The sequence below is a fragment of the Motacilla alba genome, chromosome 5 (genome assembly GCF_015832195.1).
Source record: "Motacilla alba alba isolate MOTALB_02 chromosome 5, Motacilla_alba_V1.0_pri, whole genome shotgun sequence".
In the NCBI taxonomy this organism is placed as follows: Eukaryota; Metazoa; Chordata; class Aves; order Passeriformes; family Motacillidae; genus Motacilla; species Motacilla alba.
The window spans coordinates 26,366,243-26,389,456 of NC_052020.1; the positions used below are offsets into that span (position 1 = coordinate 26,366,243).

At 37.1% G+C, this 23,214-nt stretch overlaps 2 protein-coding genes across 4 annotated transcripts in view; one reads left to right on the plus strand and one right to left on the minus strand.

Moving 5' to 3' along the window:
* Positions 1-2,834: 2,834 nt before the first annotated feature.
* On the plus strand, positions 2,835-12,744 carry LOC119701104 (photoreceptor outer segment membrane glycoprotein 2). Of its 2 annotated transcripts, none has more exons than XM_038137179.1 (4): positions 2,835-3,114; positions 5,723-6,391; positions 10,214-10,460; positions 11,886-12,152. In XM_038137179.1, the coding sequence occupies exons 2-4, from the start codon at positions 5,811-5,813 to the stop codon at positions 12,150-12,152; spliced, it is 1,095 nt and encodes a 364-aa protein (XP_037993107.1). In that variant the 5' UTR covers positions 2,835-3,114; positions 5,723-5,810. The 2 variants fall into 2 exon arrangements, with proteins under 2 accessions (XP_037993107.1, XP_037993106.1); XM_038137178.1 differs by having other exon boundaries at positions 2,899-3,178; positions 11,886-12,744.
* A 4,080-nt stretch (positions 12,745-16,824) lies between these two features.
* The window catches only part of UBR1 (ubiquitin protein ligase E3 component n-recognin 1), a 61,089-nt gene continuing 54,699 nt past the window's right edge, over positions 16,825-23,214 (minus strand). Inside the window, exons 43-47 of one of the 2 annotated variants that reach the window (XM_038137176.1) lie at positions 21,514-21,570; positions 20,952-21,029; positions 20,123-20,293; positions 19,870-19,971; positions 16,825-19,431 (exon numbers count right to left, since the gene is read on the minus strand). In XM_038137176.1, coding sequence (XP_037993104.1) covers positions 19,290-19,431; positions 19,870-19,971; positions 20,123-20,293; positions 20,952-21,029; positions 21,514-21,570 — 550 coding nt within the window. In that variant the 3' untranslated portion in view covers positions 16,825-19,289. The remainder of the gene's footprint in view (positions 19,432-19,869; positions 19,972-20,122; positions 20,294-20,951; positions 21,030-21,513; positions 21,571-23,214) is intronic. The other variant, XM_038137177.1, reaches the window with a different exon arrangement.

Here is a 23,214-nt window from a genome sequence, read left to right on the forward strand (position 1 = left end):
CCTATGGATTGAAATCAGAGCCAGCCTGAAAGGTACTGATATGGATTCTCCTGCAATGCACAGGACCCTGAATGACAAGCCATACACATGCAGTGCAGTTCATGCAGGTCTGCTATAATTTCCTTTTCTGCCTGAGAATGATTTTCAGCATCACTATTGTTATAACCTTTACACATCTGAAAAATGTAGTACTTCTTTTTCTGATTTGTTTCATCTTTTGTGTTCTTCAGGCAATTAAATGTGCTACAGTTAAAATATTCACAATTTTTTATGGAACATAGTACAGTGGATCTTCTGGTACGATTGTAGTACAGCGTAGATCTGTAGTTGTAAAAAAATATAAATTACTTCATTTTCAATAAGCTTTGTGTCATTTTAATGTACAAACTGGGTCATTTTAAATTATTGACTATTGCCATTACTTCTTGCCTTTAAATTTTGACATTCCCTCTGCCAACTCTGCAATTCCATAAGAATTTCAGATGTTGTGACTCAAGTATCTTTATCTAATACAACAACCATAATCATCTAAATACCACTATACTTCCTTCGTAAAAGTTCAAAAATGTAATTGAGAAATTAATGTTCTTCAAAGACTCAATTATTTCTATGTGATTAATAACTTAATTCTCCAAGTGTCTACCTTGTGGTTCACAACTTTACGAAAGCCAAAAAGAGCAAATTGTTGTTCGTGTCCTCTCTCCATTATCACATAGCAGTGAGAATCTCCTCCTGAATGTGGACTTGCCCAGCTCAGAAGGAAAGGTTGTATAGCTCTTGCTTTCATCAGACTCACCAAGTGCCTCCAGTATTAGTCCAGTACTCCAAAATTTCATACCATTAGCTGTCATTTACATTAAATACAAGGTGAAATGAAAAGCCATCCAAATATAAAAATAAAATATTAATTTTTGGAAACTAGATGTAAAATTAAATGTTGCATCATCCCAACTAGTTATTTCATTACACTGATTCATAACATACCCTTGCCTGGGGACTTATATATGAATGGTACTAAATAGGTAAGTAATTGAGCAAACATTTGTTAAATTCACCTGTTTCAGATCCACAGCAATCTCCACTGTTAGCAGGAAAGTGTGTGATCTCTTTCTATACCACTGGGTGGTAGATGCAATCCCCCATGTACAACCACTCCCACAAGTTACAAAATCTTATTAAATGGTCAGGATGTCCAGGTATCCCAAAGATCTGCAAGAAAGTGCATCGTGGTTAATTATAAACTGCCATGACACAGAACTAATTTCTGAATAATTCAACTTTTGATATTACATTTGCAGCTGAAGCCATTTCCAAATATGAGACGGAACAAAAAATACAAGTAGCACTGGTCTCTAGCTGCATTACAACTGGATTTAAGTAATTTCTTACAATGGGGCATACTTGTGTTTCCATTAGCTGTGTGAATGACCTCTAATCTCTAACGCAAACTGAAAAAAAAAAAGCTTCTTGCTCTGTAGTGTAGAAAAAGCCTTCATACAGCAGTACTGCCATCTCCTGCTTGCTTGCTTCCATGCATGCAAGTAGGAGATCTGTGTTGCAAAGCAGCCACAGGGAAGATGCAGTTTTCTGCTGCTAGGTAACTGAGGCAGTAACATTTTCTAACACTCAGGAATAACATGTTTGTAGTTCCCCAGATGGGTAGAATTTTCAGAAGTTAACTTTTTTTTAGCATAGGAAAGTGCTACAGCCATTTGTCGAGGATTTCTGATATATGACATCCCAGCTGAACAATAGCTCAAAATGTGTACATTTGTGTGCTTGTGCTGTACCCAAGGAATACAGTATACCTATTGAATATGCTTCTGTGGAGTTGATCTGTACACAAACCAACACATTTGAGCAGAACTAAAATATTCCCTGTGGTCTGCACGAGTGCTGCAAGTCCAAAGAATGAAAGACTCATGCACAGCATTAATTCAATGCAATTGGGGTGTATTTGCTCATATGAAGCATTTGTGTGGTCCATATGCAGTAGGTCCAACAGGTCCCAGATGTATCACATATGCTCTAAATCATTAGGACACAGGCAGGATAGAGCCAGTGTACTGCCAGAACACAGAGTTAGAATCACAGTCATATCAGGCTACTGGCTTATTGCTTACCATAAGCCAGGAGAGGAGAGTTTATGCTTCTGAGAATATTTCTACACATTTACAATGCCTGGTGTAGGGTCTCTTGCAGTTAGTCATGTGCCTACTGAACTCTCTCTGCTGTGCTAAGGCGTTATAGATATGGACCCTACAGCTCAAACCTAGTCCTGCTGAGGGATTCAGTTCTGGTGCTGACATCACCTCTAACTTGACCAAGCACTGCGGCAGACCCAGCTTATTGCCACCACTGTTGCCAGTTCAAACCAGCCACATCTCTTCCACAAATTGCTACGTGCTGGGCTCAGAAATGCCAGAGGACATGACACTTCTGCTTTTGCTTCTGGCTTGGACTAGAGCTAGATAAGAGACTAGGACAGCAGTTTCTACTTGAACCTGGAAAGCTTCCCAAACCGGAACCTACCATGAATCATACAGATGATCCAACTGCCCTTGGTTACTTGAATTCTTTTCTAGGACAATCACATTCAATACACAGAGAACAGAAAATTGCATCCAAAGCAACAAAATATGGAATGATGGGTGAGGAACATAATAGTGGATGTAAATGATAGTTGCTTAAGATAGATTTTCCCTTCCCAGAGAATCACAAAGTTCCATTATTCTCGTTCTTCCCTCCTTTGGAGGCATATTTATTGTTCAAAACAAGTTAAGAGCTATTGAAGACATTGGCAGATACTGAATAACAGTTCTGTTGCTTACTAGCCCAAATCTCCAGCAGGGTAAAAAGTCCTATAAACCATTTTGTTGGTGAGATCTCAGTTCACGCTCAGTTAATTGGCCTGTTTTGTAGGATTTAATCTGGTGGCATAAGAACCTAGAAATAAATCTCTTAGCTACGATTAGAGATGAAGGAGAGATTAGCACAGGCAGGAGAGTTGAAGTGGTTTTCTCCATCTCCATTGGTAAGTCAGTGTGAAGACAGAGCAACTACAGAGACATCAGGAAATCAGTATTTCAGTCATCCTCAGGATGTCCAATTCAGGTATTTTCTCCCTTGAATTCAACAAGTTACCAGTTTCAAGATCCTGTTCAGTCCTCTGAAGCAGGTTAGTGGTTTCTTTTATAACGTCACAAATAGCAGTATATGTTTAGCTAAAATAGCAAATTGTGGATGGTTTATGACAAAACTGCAAAATTTCTTTGAACAATTTGTATCTAATAAATAAATATTATAAAAAATAGCTGTGCTATGTCTTGTTCAATATAGTTTGGGGAATTTGGTAGCAAAGGAACAGCTAGGTGACATCTTGGAAGCAAATTGTATGGTGATGGAAGCTGTGTTTAAAGTTAGATAAATTTTAATTAGATGAAGAAAGCTTAAGAACAGTATTGATAGCATGGGAGAGATTTCCATATTTATTTGTCTTCTTTTGTTGAAAGAAGTATTTCTCCCTTTATAGAATAAAATCCAGTTTGCTGTCCCATAGCTAAAGAAAGTATGTCTGTGTGTATATGATTCATAACTCTGGAGTGGCTCACGTGCAAACGTTTCTAAGAACTGTGGCAGAGACGTTAGTTCCACTGAAATGCTGGGAGCATTTGTGGCTTTTCAGTAACCCACTGCCAGCTATGACTTGGACAAGAACAGACACATGTTGCAGAGAAAGACTGACGCTTTTAGCTCATAATTGCAGTTCAGTTCTTTCAGCTGGAAAAACTTTCTTCATTGTGCTCAAAAAATTATACTACTCAGCTGTGCATGTGTTGCAATAGATCTTACACTGATAAATTTTTTCAATACTTTGTTAAACAGGATTTTCAAATTTCTTTACAGCTAGAATATGACAAAGTCTCAAATCTATATCTATATCTTCCAAAATCGACAATCGACTAATTTTAAGTAGAGTAGAACTATTTACAATTTTTGTCCAAATGTTAAAACTAAATATGTTTTGCAAGTAGAGTGTTTTCAGTGACACTGTAACTAAATGTGTGCTGAACAATTTTGAGGCATTGTTCAAATATATACACATGTTTCACAGAAACAGTGAGTGATGCATTCATGTGTGCTGGCCATTGAACATGAACTGTGTATCAGCAATCAGTAAATTTCAGAACAGATTTTCACTGTTGTGAGCTCTGAGGCCTGAGTATCAGGGGCAAATAAATCTATTAGCAGCCATCATTTACAGTTATTTAAGGTCAAGTCACAAACTGCTTAACTGGTGAAGCAATCAAAGATACTGTCTCCAGGCTTAGCGGGCTTATTCAGGCTGTCAGCTGAATTCACAGGGAGGCTTAATTCTGTACCACCAGAGCATGATCCCTTCAAATGAGGTCTGACAAATACTGGAGAATGGTGTGAAGGAAGTGTTGTAGTTTTATAAATTATTGTTCTCTGAACTTCTCTGTAAGGTGTCTATCATTTATATGATTATCACAATATGATCACAATCAATATTCAGCCATAATTGATAATCAACCTTAACAATCATTACAATTAGGACCCCATTTTTAAATTCAGAAAGCTGCTGGCCTCAACACCTTTGGAAATAGACTAGTAAGGAAAAATAGTGTGCATTTTGCACACTATTTTCTGTATTGTACAAAAGATACAGAGCTGTATAGCTTTGAGAAGAATTCATTTTCTCTGTAAATGCAGTAAATAAATGCAACTTGAATTAATTAGATCTCATAGACCTTAAAAAATTAGTGTATCAACATATTTAACCATATCCTCATATGAATCACACAAGCTATTCCTCGCCTGTACAAACTGAACTGATTTCTTCCAATGTAAACACATGAAGACGCTGGGATTCCATTACCTTTTTAAACTGCACTCTGCAACAATCTGCTTACCCAATGCTAAGCTTCATTGCAGCTGGGGATCCTTTACCAGGTCAGTGTAGCCCTACTTCTGTCCAGCTTGTCTGTCCCCAGGTGGTTTTCATGCTGTTTTAGCTGATACAAGTTTTATTGAATAATAGCATCCACTAACTTAGAAAATATTATGTTGCTTATACATCTCAATTTTTCCAGATTTACAGGATTGCACTTTACCGTTTATAAAGGCCACTGTATTAGTGGAATTAAATTACTGTATAATTATTAATGCAGAGTTTTACAGTATAAAATCACTCTAATGAAAGTTGCCAAATTAGGAACAAGACAAGGAAGATTTCTGGAGAGGAAAGAAAAAAAGAAGGCTGTATATATGTTTGTTTATTCCGATTTTGAACACAAACCTAACCATAACACAGGAATCTAATAATAATAAGTACCTGTAGTTGTTTAAAAAAAATGCAAGCAACAAGTAGAAGGGAAAGACACTGGGAGTCTTCTGAAGGGAAAGACAGCAGACCAGTTCACTTCTAGATATCAGGTCTGCACAGAAAATTGGTCTTGACAAAAATTCATAGGAATCCAGAGTCTCTGTTCATACTATTCACTTATTTTTAGTTGCTCTAGTTGGTCCTTAGAATTTATTTTTTTTAAGTGATTCACATTGTTATGAAATTTAAGCAATAAATTTCACTGGGGCATTCCCTTGGCAGGACTCAGAGTGCGTGAGGCTGTGCAGGAAGTTCTTTTCTAGGCTCTATAAATACCTGGTCAAACAGACAGTAATCTCTCTCCCTCTTCTTCAGATTTCTACTGCACGCCTTGGATCCATGCTCCTAATCAGCTTATGAGCTTCCCTTGACCTACGCTTCTTTTCCTAATGCGTGTCTGACTATGGCTGTCCTCAAAGTCAAATTCACCAAAACCAAGAGGGACAAATTGGCTCAGATCTTATGGATCCTCAACTGGGTTTCTGTAGTGAGTGGGATCATTCTCTTCAGTCTTGGCCTCTTTCTGAAAATAGAGATCAAGAAGCGCAATGAAGTGATGGCGAAAGGGGACATTAACTCTGTCCCCAACATGCTGATCTCTGTAGGGGTCATAGCATGTATCATCAACTTTCTGGGTGGCAAAATCTGCTATGACTGCTCAGATGCAAACAAGTTCTCTCGCTGGAAACTAGTAATGCTGCCATACATCGTATGTACCTTCTGTTTTACCTTCTGCATCCTGGTGGGTGCTCTCATGTGCTATACCATGAGGAACGAGCTGGAAGAGTCTCTCTATCTGGGACTGAGGGATGCCATTAAGTTCTATAAAGACACAGACATACCTGGGCGATGTTTCTTAAAGAAAACGGTGGATTTGTTACAAATTGGATTCCGCTGCTGTGGAAACAATGGCTTTAGAGACTGGTTTGAAATTCAGTGGGTATCTCCTCGGTATCTGAATATGGCTTCCAAGGAGGTTCTGGAGTAAGTATTTATCAGTCATAACAAAAAAAATGTAGAAGAAAAACTCTTTTGAGACTGGAAAGCCCTTTTTTCTGGATCTTTGTATCTTAATAAAAAAAAGGTAGAATGACCAGGTTACTCACAAAATATGCTAAATACATGTCCAATCAAAAGTTGCCTTTTGCTAAGCCTTTAGGGATGCTAAGCAAAGCAAAGATGTATTTCCTTTTTCAGTGTGGTGAATTAGCTACCTCAAAATTTAAATTTCATTTATAGTGAGCTGATAACAGTAAGAAAAAAAGGATTGTACTATCAGTACATTGCAAAGTCAATTCTAAGCACTGAAAGACCCCTCTTCTTCAAGGTATTAGACTTTGCAATCCCAAGTTCAAATCTGTATGTTCACATGTGAGAAACTGCCAAATACCACATACACTGCATAAAAAGCAGAAATTCCCCATTTCTTTCTGCTGGTGGTGCTTCACATGATGTAGCCACTGTGAAATTTTATGTTCAAAAAGAAGAGTCGTAATACTTACAAAGAAGGTAAAAATTAAAAACTTCCAAAAGTAGACAATCCAGTCTGTAATAATTCTTCTAAAGCTGAAAAAGGTCTTCACTGACAAGTAGCTTTGTATTCCCAGGAAAGACAAATGGAAAGAGCTTGACTGGCATTTGTAAATGCTGCATTTTCTTGAATTCACAAATCCATGACAATAAAGCCAGAAAAGGGGAGGCCAAAGGTCTTAATTTTACAGAATCTGCAATTTGAAACTGCCAGCATAGCAAAACATATATAGAAAGCTGCAAATATACCAGAGGGCAGGACCTAGGAGAATACAAACAAGCAGGCATCAGCATACAGAAGACACTTGTCTGTGGAAATAAAGCAATGCAGGCATTCTCAAGAGATAAGTTCGAAAGTGTCACACAGAACACTGACCAGAGCTGTTTCAAGTCTTGGGTGTATGCTGAAAAGTGACATGACAACAAAGACAATCCCCAGGAATTTAAGAGTAGTAGCTTAGTGTGAGGTCAAAAGTAAAATATACTTCCTTTTATTTCTGTGAGAGAGGCAGAAACAGAAATGTTTTACCCAGGGTTTTAATTAAGCTATGTTTTCTTCTGCAGGCTCATCTGTGCTCTGCCATTGTTTTGAGACTACACTGTCATTTAGCTTTTGCCCCATCTAGGCAGAAGGTGGCAGTGAAATGTGTGTGATGAAAGTAATTTGAGAATTTCTTTTGCTGTGGATAGATTGCTTAGTCCTGTCTTGACTGGCAGAGTCCAAGTTGGTGCTGTATAACAAAACTATACCATGGCTTCCAAAAATCCGATAGTCAAACATTTGATATGAAATCTTTGGAAGCAAAGCCCAACTGTTAATGTTTTGAAAGGATGGAGAAGGAATCAAATCTTTCTTGGTTTCAACTTCTACTCTGTGTCAGTAGTTTGTAGATCAAGAGGCAAAGCAGGTGAGATCTGACACACTGTGAACTCACATGTAACCTTTGCAAAACTGAACTTTTCACCTTCCTGCAAAACCTTCTACAGCTCTGTTACCAGCACCATAATTTAATAAGGCATGGAAACAATCAGTGGGAATGGTAGGAACACGAGGTTACAGCAGTACAACGCTACCATTGCTTTGGTTGGGTACAAATCATCTTTGCTCAAAAGCAAATTTTTGCTTTACAGTATCATAACAACTTTGAATTGCAACAGCAAATAGCAGTGAATGTGTTGCTCCACCAATTCTTTTACTGAGGTCTTCCCTTCTAACAGTACCAAGACACAAATTAAATAGTTTTAAAATTTTTTAATTTGCCACTAGCAGAGGAAACACAGCAGCAGAAGGATATAACCCAAGTCTGAAAACTGCTGCTGTTGGCAGTAGAAAGAAGATTCCTCTTTATAACACTCCCAGAACAAAAGAGTTTTAATTGATGCTTGGAATCAAAAGAAAAGCTTAAGACCCAGTTTAAGAGATTGTATTTCAACCATCTTAAATGCTGTACTATATTGGGGTCCTTAAATATGTATAATGCCCTGAAACACAGAGGGCATTTTGCCATCTCAGGTAAGATCTTGCCTTTCACAATGTGCCAGCCTTCCTCTCCTCTGTGAGCTTTCTTTCCTCCTCACACATTGGAGCCCTCTGGTTTGTGCCTCTCTGGCTCCCTTCCCTTCCAGTGCTTGGTTTTGCCTATGCCACAACATGGCTCACACACTTCAGTCTATTTTTATTTGATTATTTGGACTCTTCTGCATTGATTCCATTCTGTTGCCATCACCAGGTATATGATGGCAACAAAATGAAAAGCTAGACTTGAAAATGGAGAAAAATTCATGCCTATCCCACTTCTAATGGGAGTGGGAAATGGCAGGCGAACTTCCTGTCTTACCTGGAAAGATCTTTGAGGAAAATGTTTTTAAGAGAATTTTAAGTAAAACAAGAAAAAAAAAAAAAACAACAACACTACAACCCAAATTAAAAAGAGAGGAAGAAAAGGACAAGAAACAAAAAAAGAGGTTGTATTTAGTGGGCTCACAGCAATAAAATAAAAGCAAATTTTCTGCCATAATAGCACTGACACAAATACTAAGCTTCCTAGCAGCTTATGTTACGTTTGAAGGTTACATTTATTAATGTGAAGGTCCCAAATTCCAGATCAAGACTGGACCACAGTGTTTCTGCTCCTTCTGTTTACCTAATGAGCTTCTTGTATTGCATTCCTTCCCTCTCATTTATATCAGCTGTACTGGAATAGAAAAATATTATTTGCAAACATTAATAAATGAGTAAGTTTTGGAAAATCCTAGAAAATTTGCTATTGGCAAATAGTGAATGCTGTATATGTAAGTGAAAATTATCTATCATGTATTCTGGTCCCCTTACAAAGGGTAAATAGCCTGGACTTGATAAACTAGAATATGGTTCTCACCCATGGGGCTGTCTTAGGAAATTAGCCTTTTCCACCAAGCATAAAAATAGATACATGCTTAGAGGCTGCTTCCCCAAGGTGTGAGAGTGTCTCTCAGCATCTTAAATACTGTCCAGTTTCTGGAAAATCTCTTTCTCTGAAGAAAACAGATGCCAAGGATTCATTTATCTTCCAGAAAATCTTGGTTAATTTGAGACTGTTCTCTTCCCACCCTATGATTTTTTTCCTATTGCTCTTTATCTTTCTTCTTTCACCACTTGTTTTCCTCCTGATCTTATAGAGGAGGGAAAGGAGTATTTTTAGCAATAAATAAATTTCTTAAAGTTACAGAAAGTGAAGTTACAAGAAGTAGAAACTCCCTTGTGAATTAGTCTCAAAACATGTGCTGGACCTGTCCTTGCAACGGGTACAGTGGCAAAAGACCAGCAGATGATTTCCAGTGGTTCCTATGGCATACAAAGTTGTTCTTGTATTAGGATCCCTCTCATGGAATGATTATGTTGAAAAATTAATCCAGGAGTAGTGAAACACAGGATTTCCAGGTACATAACTTCCATTAGAATTCCAACAAGATAAACAAGTCCAAAAATTGTCTTCAGTATTCAGCACAAAGATATCTAAAAAGGCAACGTCTCCCTGAACAATGAACTCAACTCTTGTGGCACAGAACGAAGAACCACATGAGCTACTGTGCTATACCACACTTAAATACAGCAAGTCCAATATTCAGTGTTCCTGCAGTAAACAACTTTTCCACTTGAAAGTATATTCTCATTTTGCTTTTGTTATGTGAGAGGCCCACATCGCAGCAGAGCTGTGTTACTCCCTTTTCTAAAATCACAGGCACTGCCTGCTGCTGCCACCAGGTTTGTAATGCCCAGACTTTGTCCTGTTGCAGCCGTCTGAAGAGCAACGTTGATGGGAAGTTCTTGGTGGATGGAGTCCCCTTCAGCTGCTGCAACCCCAGCTCCCCACGGCCCTGCATCCAGTACCAGCTGACAAACAACAGTGCTCACTACAACTACGACTTCCTCACAGAGGAGCTCAATATCTGGATGAAGGGCTGCAGAGAGGCCCTGCTGGATTACTACACTGGTATCATGAGATCCATTGGCATTGCAGCATTGCTTATTTGGTTGTTCGAGGTAAGTCTCACAAAAATGGTCTCTATCAGATTAATCAGTCTTCTGTCTCTCCAGGATGGAAAACAATGACAGTGTAACACATGAGAAGTGCCTCAGCATCCAGTATAAGGTCCACAAGCACTTCAGGAATGTTGTAGGATTTGTTTTAGTAAAGACAACTTCCAAACTCCACACAGCAGAAGGAAATCTTGTTGAGGATGAGAACTATCAGAAACCATGTATATAATTTATAGAGCTTTTTCAACAGAATATAGCATATTCCCTTCCCTGATGCATTTATGGGATCAGATACAGGATGATACATACAGTGACACAACTGCAAGGAAATTTGGTGAGAAGGTCTGAGTATTTTTAAGTCAGTTTTAAGAAATATATAAACTATGAGTAGGTCTTTGGCTCAATGCATTAATTTTGCTTATAATTAAAAATGTGTCTTTTATTCATTATCTCAAAGCCTCCTTTTTATATTACATAGCTTCACCATATAGACAGTACTTGCAGTCGTGGCATATCATCCTTTTAGAAGTAGATTGGGCTGCTGGTTATGTAATCAAAATAAGCACATCACAGGCAAGATACATGCCTGCAAAGCTGCAGTGTCCTGCTGACGTCTGTAAAGAAAAGTTCTCTAGACAGTGTCATCTGTAAGTAAAGGACTCCCCAATGGCACTGGCTCCAATACAGTTTTCTTACCTTTTTAGTATGTTTTAGTTTTCTGACTGTTGCTCTATTTATTCCATACATATTAACATTGTAATTTAAGTAGTTCACAACAGTCCTCAGGCAGTTCTAGGAGGGGTTGTGATGCCAGAAATAACCTGAAGCATGTGAAAAGCTGTGAGGCAGCTTGCTGTGTTCCCTTAAATATTGACAAGCTGGATCTTGATTCCAACAGAACAATGAAAGTGGGGCTTTTTCCTAAACTTAGACTTGAGCCTCTGCTATAGGCCATCCTTTTTTAATTTTCATGCTTTGACATGTTTGACACATATGGCTTACACAGGAATGAATAAACATCCTTGGAAGAAACATTGATTTAATCAATGTCAGTGGAAAAAAAATCCACTGAAATTAACATACTACAATTTTTTCTTTCCCAGTGACTGATGGTTCCATCAATTGATCATCCATTCTACACCAATTAATTGCAGTCTCTGAGGCTACAAGGTTCACCAGTAATTCTAGGTATTTCTATGCAAGGGGGATTGCTACCTGAAGAACGAAGAGAGAATCAATCCATCTCTCCCTGCTATCTTTCTTTTAAAATGTAATTAACTGGAAAAGTGGTTAGACATATTGCTATTATAAAGAGTCTGTCTGCTTTACAGAGTTATGAGGCCTGTAAACACACAAGTCAGAAAACTGACTGAGTGATAGGACTGAGGCTGCAATTTCAGCTGTTTAACCATTAACTGTTTCTTACAGCTCTCTGTACTGATTGGTGTCCGGTACCTACAGACAGCAATGAAGAATGTCCTTCTGCTAGGAGATCTGGAGGGTGAATCAGATGGTTGGTTACTAGAAAATAGTTTTGTGGAAACTGCCAAATACAACATCAACATCATTAAGAACCTCGGCAAAGCCAACCAGATCTCCACTGTCTCAGGCATGAACGACCCCAACATTAATGTTCAAAACACAGACTGTGACAAAACTAATATTACAACAAAATCTATCCCTGCAGCTAGGTAGGCAAATCTTCCAAGAAAAGACATCACAAGTGTAGCTTTGCTCTATTACAGTCCTACAGTCACCAGATTTTATCTGGTGGGGAAAAAAAAAAAAAAAAGTAGAAAAACTAGTAAAACAATTGAACAAACCAGACTGGAGACAGCTCCAAAAATGCTGAACCTTTGGATGAATGTGTTTTTACTTGTAAAATCCCTGATTCTCAACACTGCAAGAAACTTCTGGAATTTCCCCCACTTTATCTCCTTTACTTACAGACTTCTATCATGGTCTGAATGCATCAGAATAAGCATTATGCACAAGCAAATATTTCAGACAGGGTGGGTTACATGTACTAAGAGACAGATTAGTTGAATAGGTATCAAAGACGTCATTACATGTATAAAAATCCCAGGAGCAGGGATATCCCAAAAGAAATTATTACACTGGATAAAAAGTTTATTTATAACAAAGAAGACAAAAACTGAAATGAAGTTTCTGCTGGTGCAAGTTAGGAAAGGGGAAATTTTAACAAAAATATACATATATTACAGCCACAAGAATCCACCATGTATGTGAAACTGAGGTGAAGGCAATAAAAGTTACCACAAAAGTATTTCACTTGTTTTTCCCAAAATGTCTGAAGTACCTTTTCATTTCCCCCCCTCCAATTGTTTAGAGACAGCTAGTTGCCGCACTTTCCTGAAAGTCAAAAGGTACAACTGAAAGTTCTCTGCTTGAGAAAACTGCCAGCTTGTGCAGGGATATTATAACTTCCAACTAGCATGTGATAGCACAAGTTTAAAAACAAGTAGATTCTTCCTATGAAACAAACACTGATGATCCTAGATGCTTGAAAGCTCTTAGTTTCAAAAGTACTTACCACACTGATCCAGGGGTGGGAAGGTAAGAGGTTATTTGTAATCAATGAAGGCAGACAGACTGACAGCTCACACATCATGCCCTTGCTACAGTGCTCAGGAGCTTTATCACTGCATGCTGTGAAAGCCTTCAATGCACAAAACACCTGTAGTTACAGGATGCCCTGTGACTGTAACTGATCATTAATAGTCAGCAGGAAAAAAGTACCAATACAAAACAGAGGTGGAAAGACCAAATGAAATATTTTACATGTTACTGCTATGAGTGCATTCTTTGGATAATCAACTAAAAGAAATTTTATCACTGGAATATTTAAAATAGAACCATTCCTGCTTTTGAAACTGTGCAAAATAACAGTGAAAATTTCTTTACCTAAGATTGTTGTACCCCACGAGAAAAAGCAAAAATTATAATAGAAGGATATATTGTAAATAAACTGTGCAACATAATAATCTGTAGTGTAATTTCAGCAGGCTATGTGCATGACCATAATTCAACTGTAATTCCTTCACTGCCTAACATGATAGGCCTACACTTAAGTATGTTAAAACCTCTCCAAAGAACTAGATTTACAAGCTGAGACTTCTTTCTGCAAGAACTGTTAATTCTTCCTTTTGCACTGCACTTACCTGTATGCCTATTTCTTGTCTTCATTGCAGTCACTTTGTCCAGTGAGTGATTAAAACTTAACTGGTGTGTAATTCCTTCAGCCATTTCTGAGAGCCAGAAGTACTTACCAGCAGCTCTATAATTAGCTGATACAGGCTGGAAAAGAAATGCAGAAAGTCATAGCTCCTTGAGAGATCAAGGAGAAAGACACTCCTTGGAATGCAAACCAATCAGATTTTGCATGTTTTTGTATGTTTTTGTTTAAATGCAGTGTATTTTTTTTCCAGATAAGTATTCCAAGTGTCACCTGTATCAGTCAATAGCAGTCACTTCCTCAAGACAATTTTATTCTGTTTTTGGTAAAACAGTCCTAGACCTCAATAACTAAAGCTTGCAGAATTATAAGAACTGTGAGCTTTTGATAGCTTTCTAGCTAATGGCTTTGTCAAGAATCTGCTCTAAAAAAACAGATTTGGAAGGAAGAGTGAACTGATGATCCAGCCCCAGCATCTCTGTCAAGACAAAAAAATGCCATCCAGCAGCAGCTGTAACACATTACCACAAAGAGCAGAGGTGTAAATATCCAGCTATACAATTTTTCTCTGGCCCCTGCACAGCTCATTTACTTGCACAAGAAGAAAACACATTTTACCACAAAAGACTAATCAGCATTTAGCACATTAACCTTTGTCTCTCAGCTAACTGCCCCAAACTGCAGCAGTGCAATATGATTGGTTTTGAAATTAGCTTACTTTTAGCATGCATCTCACAGGCAACAGTCCTTGTCTGACCTATTACCAGTAATTACTTAGTCATTAGACTGCTAATTTCTATCCTGTGTAGGCATTCAGAGTCTCCATCGACAGGGATGCATTACAAAAAGATAATCACTCATTTCATAGTATCAGGGTAAAATTTACTTTTGTAAATAAATGCGTTCTTCTTTGCTTTGTATTTATTGATTTCCTCAGAACATGGAAGTGCTACAGCCTACATATCTGGCTTCCTTTATAGCACCTGTCACAATAGTTTGGGTTTCCTGCACTATTTATCACCAGAGGCACTGGATCAAGGAAACAAACTCAGGCAGCAGCACAGACTCCATCTTTAATTCTCTGTAATTCATAAAGACGAAGACAGCATTAGTGAGACAAGCCTTTAATCCAGGGCATCTGCTCAGATACAGAAATAAATACGATTCGGGGGACACTTCTTATCCTATTTGTTACTAATGCCTAATCCAGCCAAAATTTATAATAATATAGAAAATTCCAGAGTAAGGAACTCACCTATGCATAAAACTGTCTTCTTTATCAAGTTCTTCATTTAAAAAATAAAATAAACACTGTAATGTTGAGTTTCTGGTGAAGGCACAGTAAGAGTTTCTTTAGAAATTGCATGTACAATGCTCTTCCTTTAAAGCTTGCTCATTGCCACTGAAAACACTTGCTCTATGTCGATCACAGAGAAAAAATAGTAAGAAACATAAACATGCAGCACACTTAGGATTTTGTTAAAATTAACATAGTTCAAGTAGGAACTGGTACCTTGGGATGAGCATCTCAATTCTTGTACCCAAAGAGGCCAATATTAAATTTCAGGCACAATTAAGGAGGAGAGATAAAGTTCTGCAGTCTTCTGAAAAAGGCTAACCACACATCTGCACAAATACAGCAAGGACTTCAAATGATCGTGAAATCCACAGTCCTCACTTTGTGCTTCACAACATTTTGCTGCAGCTTATTCACTAAAGCATAAAGCCTAGAAACCTAAAATTAAGTCCAATGGACTCGAAGTTGTTTGACAACCTGTACTTATACATCACAAACTATACTCCTTTTATGACACTGATCTCATGAACAGCAATAAGAAAAGTTAAGTCCCCATTGTAATGTCTCATGTTTAACTCTATACCAGATCTCTTAGGCACCATTACACAAAATCATGTATATATCACCTCCTGGAATTTCAGCTTGCTCTCCTTCAATGCAGATTTCCTTTACATAACTTCACTTTCATGAACTATTTTGACTGTACTGAATGCAACATCAGAGAAATGTAGCTAGGATGAGAAATAACTAGATTTGAGACACACAAAGGAAGCGGATTTTCATTATTAGCCATTTTTTCCTGTATCAACCTTCCAATTTAGCCTACCTGGAAAATACTGATAAAAACAAAGAGAAGAGATTGCACCACAGAAATGAAGCAACTTCTACTTTTGATAAAATATCTTTGAACACCTTGTCAAGTAATAGGTTAGAAGAATCTAAGTAACAACACAGATATTGTATTATGAATCTGAATAGTTTACATTAGAGATTATTCAAGGTTGTTGTCTAGAAAATAAGTGGATTTCAACCATAATGCAGAGCATATAATAGTGAAAATACTCCTCTATATAACTTTGTACATTGAGATTTTTATTACACAAGAAATAGTGCTCTGACTTTTTCTTTTTTCACTTAATTAACAGGATTCTTGCTCTAATTTTCTTCAGAACATTTTTGGTAGTAGACTTCAATCTATCTACCTCTACCTTTTTCCTTTTCAGGAATTCAGTTCTTAAAAACCATTTACTAAGAATAGACATAAAGAGCAACATCATTAACACCCAAATGGTGCCCAAAGCTTCAACAAAGCAGAGAGAACATGATGATATCCAGCAGCCTCTAACATGAAGAGCAAGAAGTACTGGCCATATCTATGTAAAACATATCTTGACTGTTTGCTTAGGTCTATAATAAACCACTTTTTTTTTTTTTTTTTTTAAGTATGTATCACACAGCACATGAGACCAACACCATGGAGTTTCCCTTTTTAGAGGTTAAGTATCTGCCAAATATTACAGCCAGTTCTTCAAGAAGATACAAAACCAGAAGCACTCAACTAGATCAGTTTCAGGGCATTTAAATATTAAATTCTGTACTTTTAACTTCTTTTAGAAATTTATGTAGACACAATTTATGCAGGAATTTGCACCTGTAAAATACTAGCACAAGTTTCAAGTGGAGAGTATATTTACATAACAAAAGGCATGCTACCATTCCTTACAGTATGACCAAGATACAGCCTACATGGAAAACTGATAGTTTACCAACCATTTACCAGCTCTTCTCCTTTCCCATACTGACAGACACCACTATAACACTCTTGTAAAATGAACTGTGAGGTGCCAAAGTGCCTTCAAATAAAAACTGAATAATCTACGAGAAGTTACTTTATTTCTTTTTTTAAATATACATATACAAGATATTTTATTTCAAAAGCACAAGAACATTATACAAGTTTCAAATTTACATTTTTGCAATTTAAGATACCAGTATGTGCATTATCAAATAACTTCTGTCAGCTTGGATGGAACAGAATAGTGGCATAAGCATCCTGCAGTCACTAAATACAGATTATACTCACAGTGAACAAAACTGCATAGTAATTTATGAAATGAAAGATGACCACACTAGTCAGTGAATTATAGGGGAGCCCATTTGCTAAATTAGTATGTGCAAACATACAGAAAGACTCAACTTTCCTCTCCCACTTCTTTAGCTACAAAAAGATTTCCAGAGTTTTAAAGAAGCTCACCTGCTCTTACCAGCTCCTGTCCTTGTATACTACAGTTCAGACAGAAAACAAAATAACGTGATCTCGCTGCATATTGGATAATGGAAATTTTGTATCAGTGAAGTGCAAGATAACAAAGTTTTTGATAACTGAATATGTAAATATCAGAGGGAAACAGTAAGAGAATACAGGTTTGGTATCAATGAGGCATTTGTGAGTCTTAATTCAGTATTTTTGTTTGTAAGCATTGTTTTGATGATATAAAAATCACCAGTGCATGCAAGTTTTCATGACAACTGTTCTAAACTCAGTATGTGTTTCAAACATGTTTTAGAGAAGACTAACAGAATTAATGTTTGTCTTCTAAGAGTTTAATTTTCAGGTTTAAAATCTGACAGAATCAAAATAAGGTCTTAATTTCAAGAAAGATAATACCTGGAAAATATACTGAAGCCAACTTTTTATATCACTGGGGAAGGATTACAGCAAAAGTTTTTAAAAAGTATTTGAAACCAGAACAATGTTTGAGATCATTGGTATTCCACCTTTAGATTAGTTATGGTGCTGTTCAGTGCACCCATATATACACACTCAAAAAACATTTTTAAAAACCCCAGAAGAATGGTATTTAAATCTAAATCATTAATTGTGATTCTACTATCTCTCATGTAATTGTGGGAAAGGAAAACAAAACAAAAAAGAAATAATACAAAACCATTCAGACATTAATTTGAAAACCTCCCCTTGAAAGCCTGATTAAAATGGCACAAAAGACTCCAAATAGCAAAGGGGCAGGGAAATGGAAGGTAGTGACAACTTCAAACTTTCTCAGGAGATGCCATTCCCATGTGAAAGAGATTTTACCCATCACATTATAAATTCCCTCATGTATATTATGACTGAAATTCAGAAAATAGAACAACAAATATTTAGAACTAAAGCAAAATCACATATCATTGAGAGAGAGTTCAGTCACAATGTGCTATTAACTACTGAAGGGCAAAGAGACAGATTTAGCCGCCTTTTCTTCCCTTTTCTGCTCTACCTGGCATTGAACCACTGAACATGCCTCTCAAAACACACAATTTCCTTTATGCAGACTCCAAAACATGCTCCAAACAACAGTGACAGAGGATGATGAGTGGAAAATCCCTTAGATAAGGGCAAACTTTTTTCTGATTCTAAAACTTGCTGGTTTTGGGCCTTGATTTTAGTCCAGTGATAGCTTTGAAGGCTGTTTACTTCAGAGGTCTCTGGCTCCTGTACAGCTTACAGGCTACACTACAACTACATACCTGCAGTATTCTCACATTTGATTCTTGGGGAAGGTCTCAGAAGACAAACTGTAAAAAAAGTAAAACTAACCACAACCTAGGCAAATGGTGAAGCCCCAGACCTCTTATGATATACATTAATGAAGGATAAATTAATTAGATAAAGTGCAGTTCTGGCAATGCAAAAAGCACAGACTTAATTTTTTGATGCAACAAGCAAGATGGTAATCCCCCCATGCACTTTCTATTCCACACTTCTCATTTAAAGAATTGAAAACTCTTCATTAAATCCCAAGGTATATCTGAATGCAAGCTTTTTCTGTAAAACTTATTTTTTATTGTACCTGTTGCTGCAGGTGACTAAAGACCTGGCACCACTTCCACTCCAATATGATCTCGATCTATTTAAAGCTTCACTAAGCTTGGGAAAAGAACCCAGGAAGAAAGTAAACGAGGCTTTTCCTTGGCAACACCATTTAGATAAGTTCTCAAGGCATGGAAGAGACAAATGTGGTGCATGCTCTGAAAAACAGCATTTGGGAACTGTCCTCATGAAAATACATAAAACAATTCAAACTTCTGAAAAAAAAGGGAAATATTTCTGGTTTAGTAATAATTACAGAATGTGGTTTTCCTTTTTTTATGGAAAGAAAAAAAGAGGAAAATAGATGATATGAGTTCTGTTTCAACACATCAGTGATACATCCAACAGAGAATCCATCAATTAATTGTCTGAACTACAGAAACCACTTGAGTAGATTTTTTACTGCCACCTTCCTTTCCTTTTCCAAAGCACTGCCACAGGTCAGAGTTTTCACTAAAATCAAGAGATTCAGAGCAGCTGCCAGTTGAATCCAAAGAAGACCTGATTTGTTTCTTGGCTCCTGGCAATCTCCTCTATGATGCAGTGCTGCTGCCACAGCAGATGGAGCTTCCGGTAACGCTCCTGACATAAGTGCAGGGGATTGCCTCTTCTTCAGAGAGGAAAAGAGAATAACCAGTTAGCATTTTAGAATAGCAACTGTCCAATTAAAAGGCTAACATTAACTCTACACTAATTAAATACTCAATAAATTCCAAGCAAGTCTATTGGAAAAGTAAAAATATCTCTACTTGTGACAAGCAATGACTGCCATTTCTATGATGACATTTCAGCAATGGCAGTTCTCACATGTTTCTGGTGAAATGCAGACAAAGCATTCTTGAGACAAGAAAGTTTAACAGTACCAGAAAAGTGTATTTTCTCATTATAAACTACCCATTTCTGACTGGAAACTGCCATCAGTTCCCCAGGTCAAGACACACATTACATACAGTGCTGTACACACTAGCTAGAAGAATGTGTTTTCCAATGAGTGTAAGAAGGAAAGAAAGATAAAAATGGAAAGGTAGGAAGTCAAGCATTTACTTACTTTAGACCTGGATCTGTTTCTCCATATTCATCCAAGTAGGGTGCAGGATATAAGCAGCCCCTGGTTTTACCTTCAATGAGGACAACTTTGCATTCCCTGATTCTTAAAAGAAAAGAATAGCTACATTTAAAACACAACTCCAAGCAGGCCCTTCCCTTTCTGGTGTGCTATAATTTATGTCAAAGTAATGTTTCTTTATCTCAGACAAAAAGAATCAAATGCTTTGACAAGGTTGTGAATTCTGGCTACTTACTTGAGAAACATGCAGACTCCAGCTCCGCATTGAAGAGCATGAGAAGTACAGGCTCCCAGCTCCTCCCCATTCACCACCTCCTGACAGCAAGTGTTTTGGGAACACAACATTGCCCCACAGAATAAACACAATACTGGGTGCTTTTGCTCATCGTCAGAAGATCGTGGGCATCTAAAAGAAGCGTAACCAGCATGTCACAGTAGAAATTAAAACTTGAAAAGAAATGTTAACTAAAGTTAATGTTCCTTAAGAAAACCCCCAAAATACCTATCCAACCAATTAAAAACCCCAAATCACAATCAAACAAAAACCTAAGACATATTATATCACAATCATGTAACGTATCTGCCTCCTTATGTTGTATTTTCACACTGTTTGAAATTAATTATCTGCAAGATATCTGCTTTGAGTAGGAGGTTGAACTAGATGATCAACAGAAGTCCCTTCTGACCTCAATTATCCTATGATTCACTCTTCTTGGCATAAAACAGTGCCATCATCTGGGCTTGTTGTGTCCAGTGCAAAAATAATTTTCAGGCTTATGGCCAAACCAAATGAACATTCCACAGAAGAAAAATGACCAGCAGACTAAGCTATAAGAATTTTATATGCTGTCTTATCAAACACAAGTGACTTCATTTAGCAAGCTGTTGTGCTTCACATTTCAAATGAACAGGTGCTAGTATAGGTCAGTAGAACCATAACAATGCCTTCACTACAAAATAATTCCTGTATTCTTTCAATACCAGTTACAGTAACTGCAAGAATGTAAAAATTCACTAAAAGAGACTAAACACCTAAGAAAACAACTAAGTATGCCACATCTTACCTAAACTGAGAGGCTTGATTCAGAAGGCAACTGTAGTCTTCAGGAAGCTCTATTAAATGATTTCTTTTCCTAGGATACCTGGGTAAGTGGAATACAAGTATTATGAGAATAATAAAGATCAAAGCAAACAATGGACTAAATAACCCCAAATCCCTGCTGAGCTTTTGGTCATTTCTGCAGAAGTCCACAATTCTAGAGCAATTCTTCAGTCCTGGAATCCCAAATGAGATGCTCCACATGGGAGCTTCAACATTTCTATATTCCAGCAAAGGTGTTGAACTTAAATTTCACATATAACCTACATGTATGAAGACATTTCCTATTTCAGTTAGCTTTTATTCTTTCCTAGAGCAGGACAGATTACTTGTCTAACAATGCTGTACAATCTCAATAAGGAGTCAATGTATGAGGAATAACAAACAAGACATTTAAAGTGAAATGTACTTCTAGCAGTAGAGCAGAAGGAATAAAACATGAAGTCTCTGACTTGCCCACAATAAGCATTTCATTTTTTCAAGTGTTTTAAGTCAAAACCAGAAGAAAACAACAACAATAAGCTTACCTTATTGCAATGCTTTTCCCTTTCAAACAACTTAACACCACTGGATCAGCACACCACCTATTTCAAACAAACATTTGCAGATGACAGCATTTGATAAAAATACACATTTAGGTTCATTAAACTGAACTAGTTAAGTGATAAACAAACACAAAACACTGATAAAAAGCAAGTTCTACCTAAAACTTTGCAAGAAAAAAAAAGGGGTGTTTTTTAATAGTTTTCTTCAGGAGAACGTTTTGCACACAGGAGGAAAAACCTATGTGAAAAAACACTTAAAAATACCATCATGCACATAAAACCACCAGATTTACACAGAGTTAAACAATGCAAGCAGAAGTCAGACATACTCAGTTTCTCAACAATGGGCTACAATACATAGCACCTTTTGAAATACACATGCTAAAAGATACAGCATAAATAAATATTGTGCATTGTAACAGAAAAATATTTGTTGCTTTGTTTAAATAATCATCACCTAATGGCTATTTTACCATGGTTTATTACATAATTGCTTAGAATGGCCAAATGTGTCTATCAAAACAATGGCAGGTATTGGCCAGTTACTGAAGAGAGGAACTGGTATGTTTAAGATGTCTTTCAAGTTATTTCTACCAAAAAAAAAAAAAAAAAAAAAAAAAAAAAAGAAAAAAAAGAAAAAAAAAAGAGAGAAAGAAGATGCAGCAGATGGTCAATCTAGTATGCTTCATTTAACACATTTCTCAACAATCATCAAATTCAGTCTTCTGAAATAAGATTCTGTGAAAAAACATATGGGAACCTGCATGATGATTTGGCAACTGTTACTATTATGTTAAATATGCAGCCTCCTACTTGAAACCTCTTTTTCTGTATCACTGTAACTATTTGTTAATCCTCTTTCTAGTGATCTTTCCCAGTGCTCACAAGCATTATCTTCTGTGTTGTTTAGGAGCACTTTACGTCTTCAGCAAATATGTACAAACAAGTAAGACAAACTTATTTAATAGTTTACTTGTAAAAATTAATCTATTAATCTATAAGTAATAATATATATTACAAATGGAATTGATCATAATGAAACTGTCTGCAGGGAACTGTTTAGGTCAGCTATAGGGACTGTTGGGAATCAACAATTCAAAATGTCCCTAAATTGAACAAATCTAGTCAACAAAGGTTAGAACATGTAGAGGTTAAAAAACCCAACCAAACAACAATGCAGTAAAGGCTACTGCGAGCCAGAGAATTCTGCCAAGAACCAGGAATAATCATTATTGCCACCAGGTGCTCAAATGGTCATGTTAAATACACATTCTTCAACACAATATAGCTGGCTTATTCTTAATTGAGGATGAGGTATGGTGTGTCTGTTTATTTAATTTGAGGTTTTGAATGCAGAATTTAACCAATTCTTTCTTTACTGCTAAAGAAAGAATGTTTTCTTTACTGCTACTTTCACAAAATGAAAGAGGAGAAATTTAGAAATTCTTTCCTTTGAGGATGGTAAGATACTGGAACAGGTTGCCCAGAGAAGTTGTGGATGCCCCAACCCTGGAAGTGCTGAAGGCCAGGTTGAATAAGGCTTGGAGCAGCCTGGTTTAGTGGAAGGTGTCCCTGCTCACTGGCAGGGAGGGCTGGATCCAGATGATCTTTAGGGTCCCTCCTAACCCTCAAACATTCTATGATTCCATGACTGCAGATGGGAACGTACATAATGCTCAAATT

Excerpts from the sequence above, each read along its gene's own strand:
- LOC119701104 (XM_038137179.1), top strand. The coding sequence starts at position 5,811 with ATGGCTGTCCTCAAAGTCAAATTCACCAAAACCAAGAGGGACAAATTG. Across the intron at positions 6,392-10,213 it reads GCTTCCAAGGAGGTTCTGGA|CCGTCTGAAGAGCAACGTTG; the intron begins GTAAGTATTTAT and ends GTCCTGTTGCAG. Across the intron at positions 10,461-11,885 it reads TGCTTATTTGGTTGTTCGAG|CTCTCTGTACTGATTGGTGT; the intron begins GTAAGTCTCACA and ends TGTTTCTTACAG.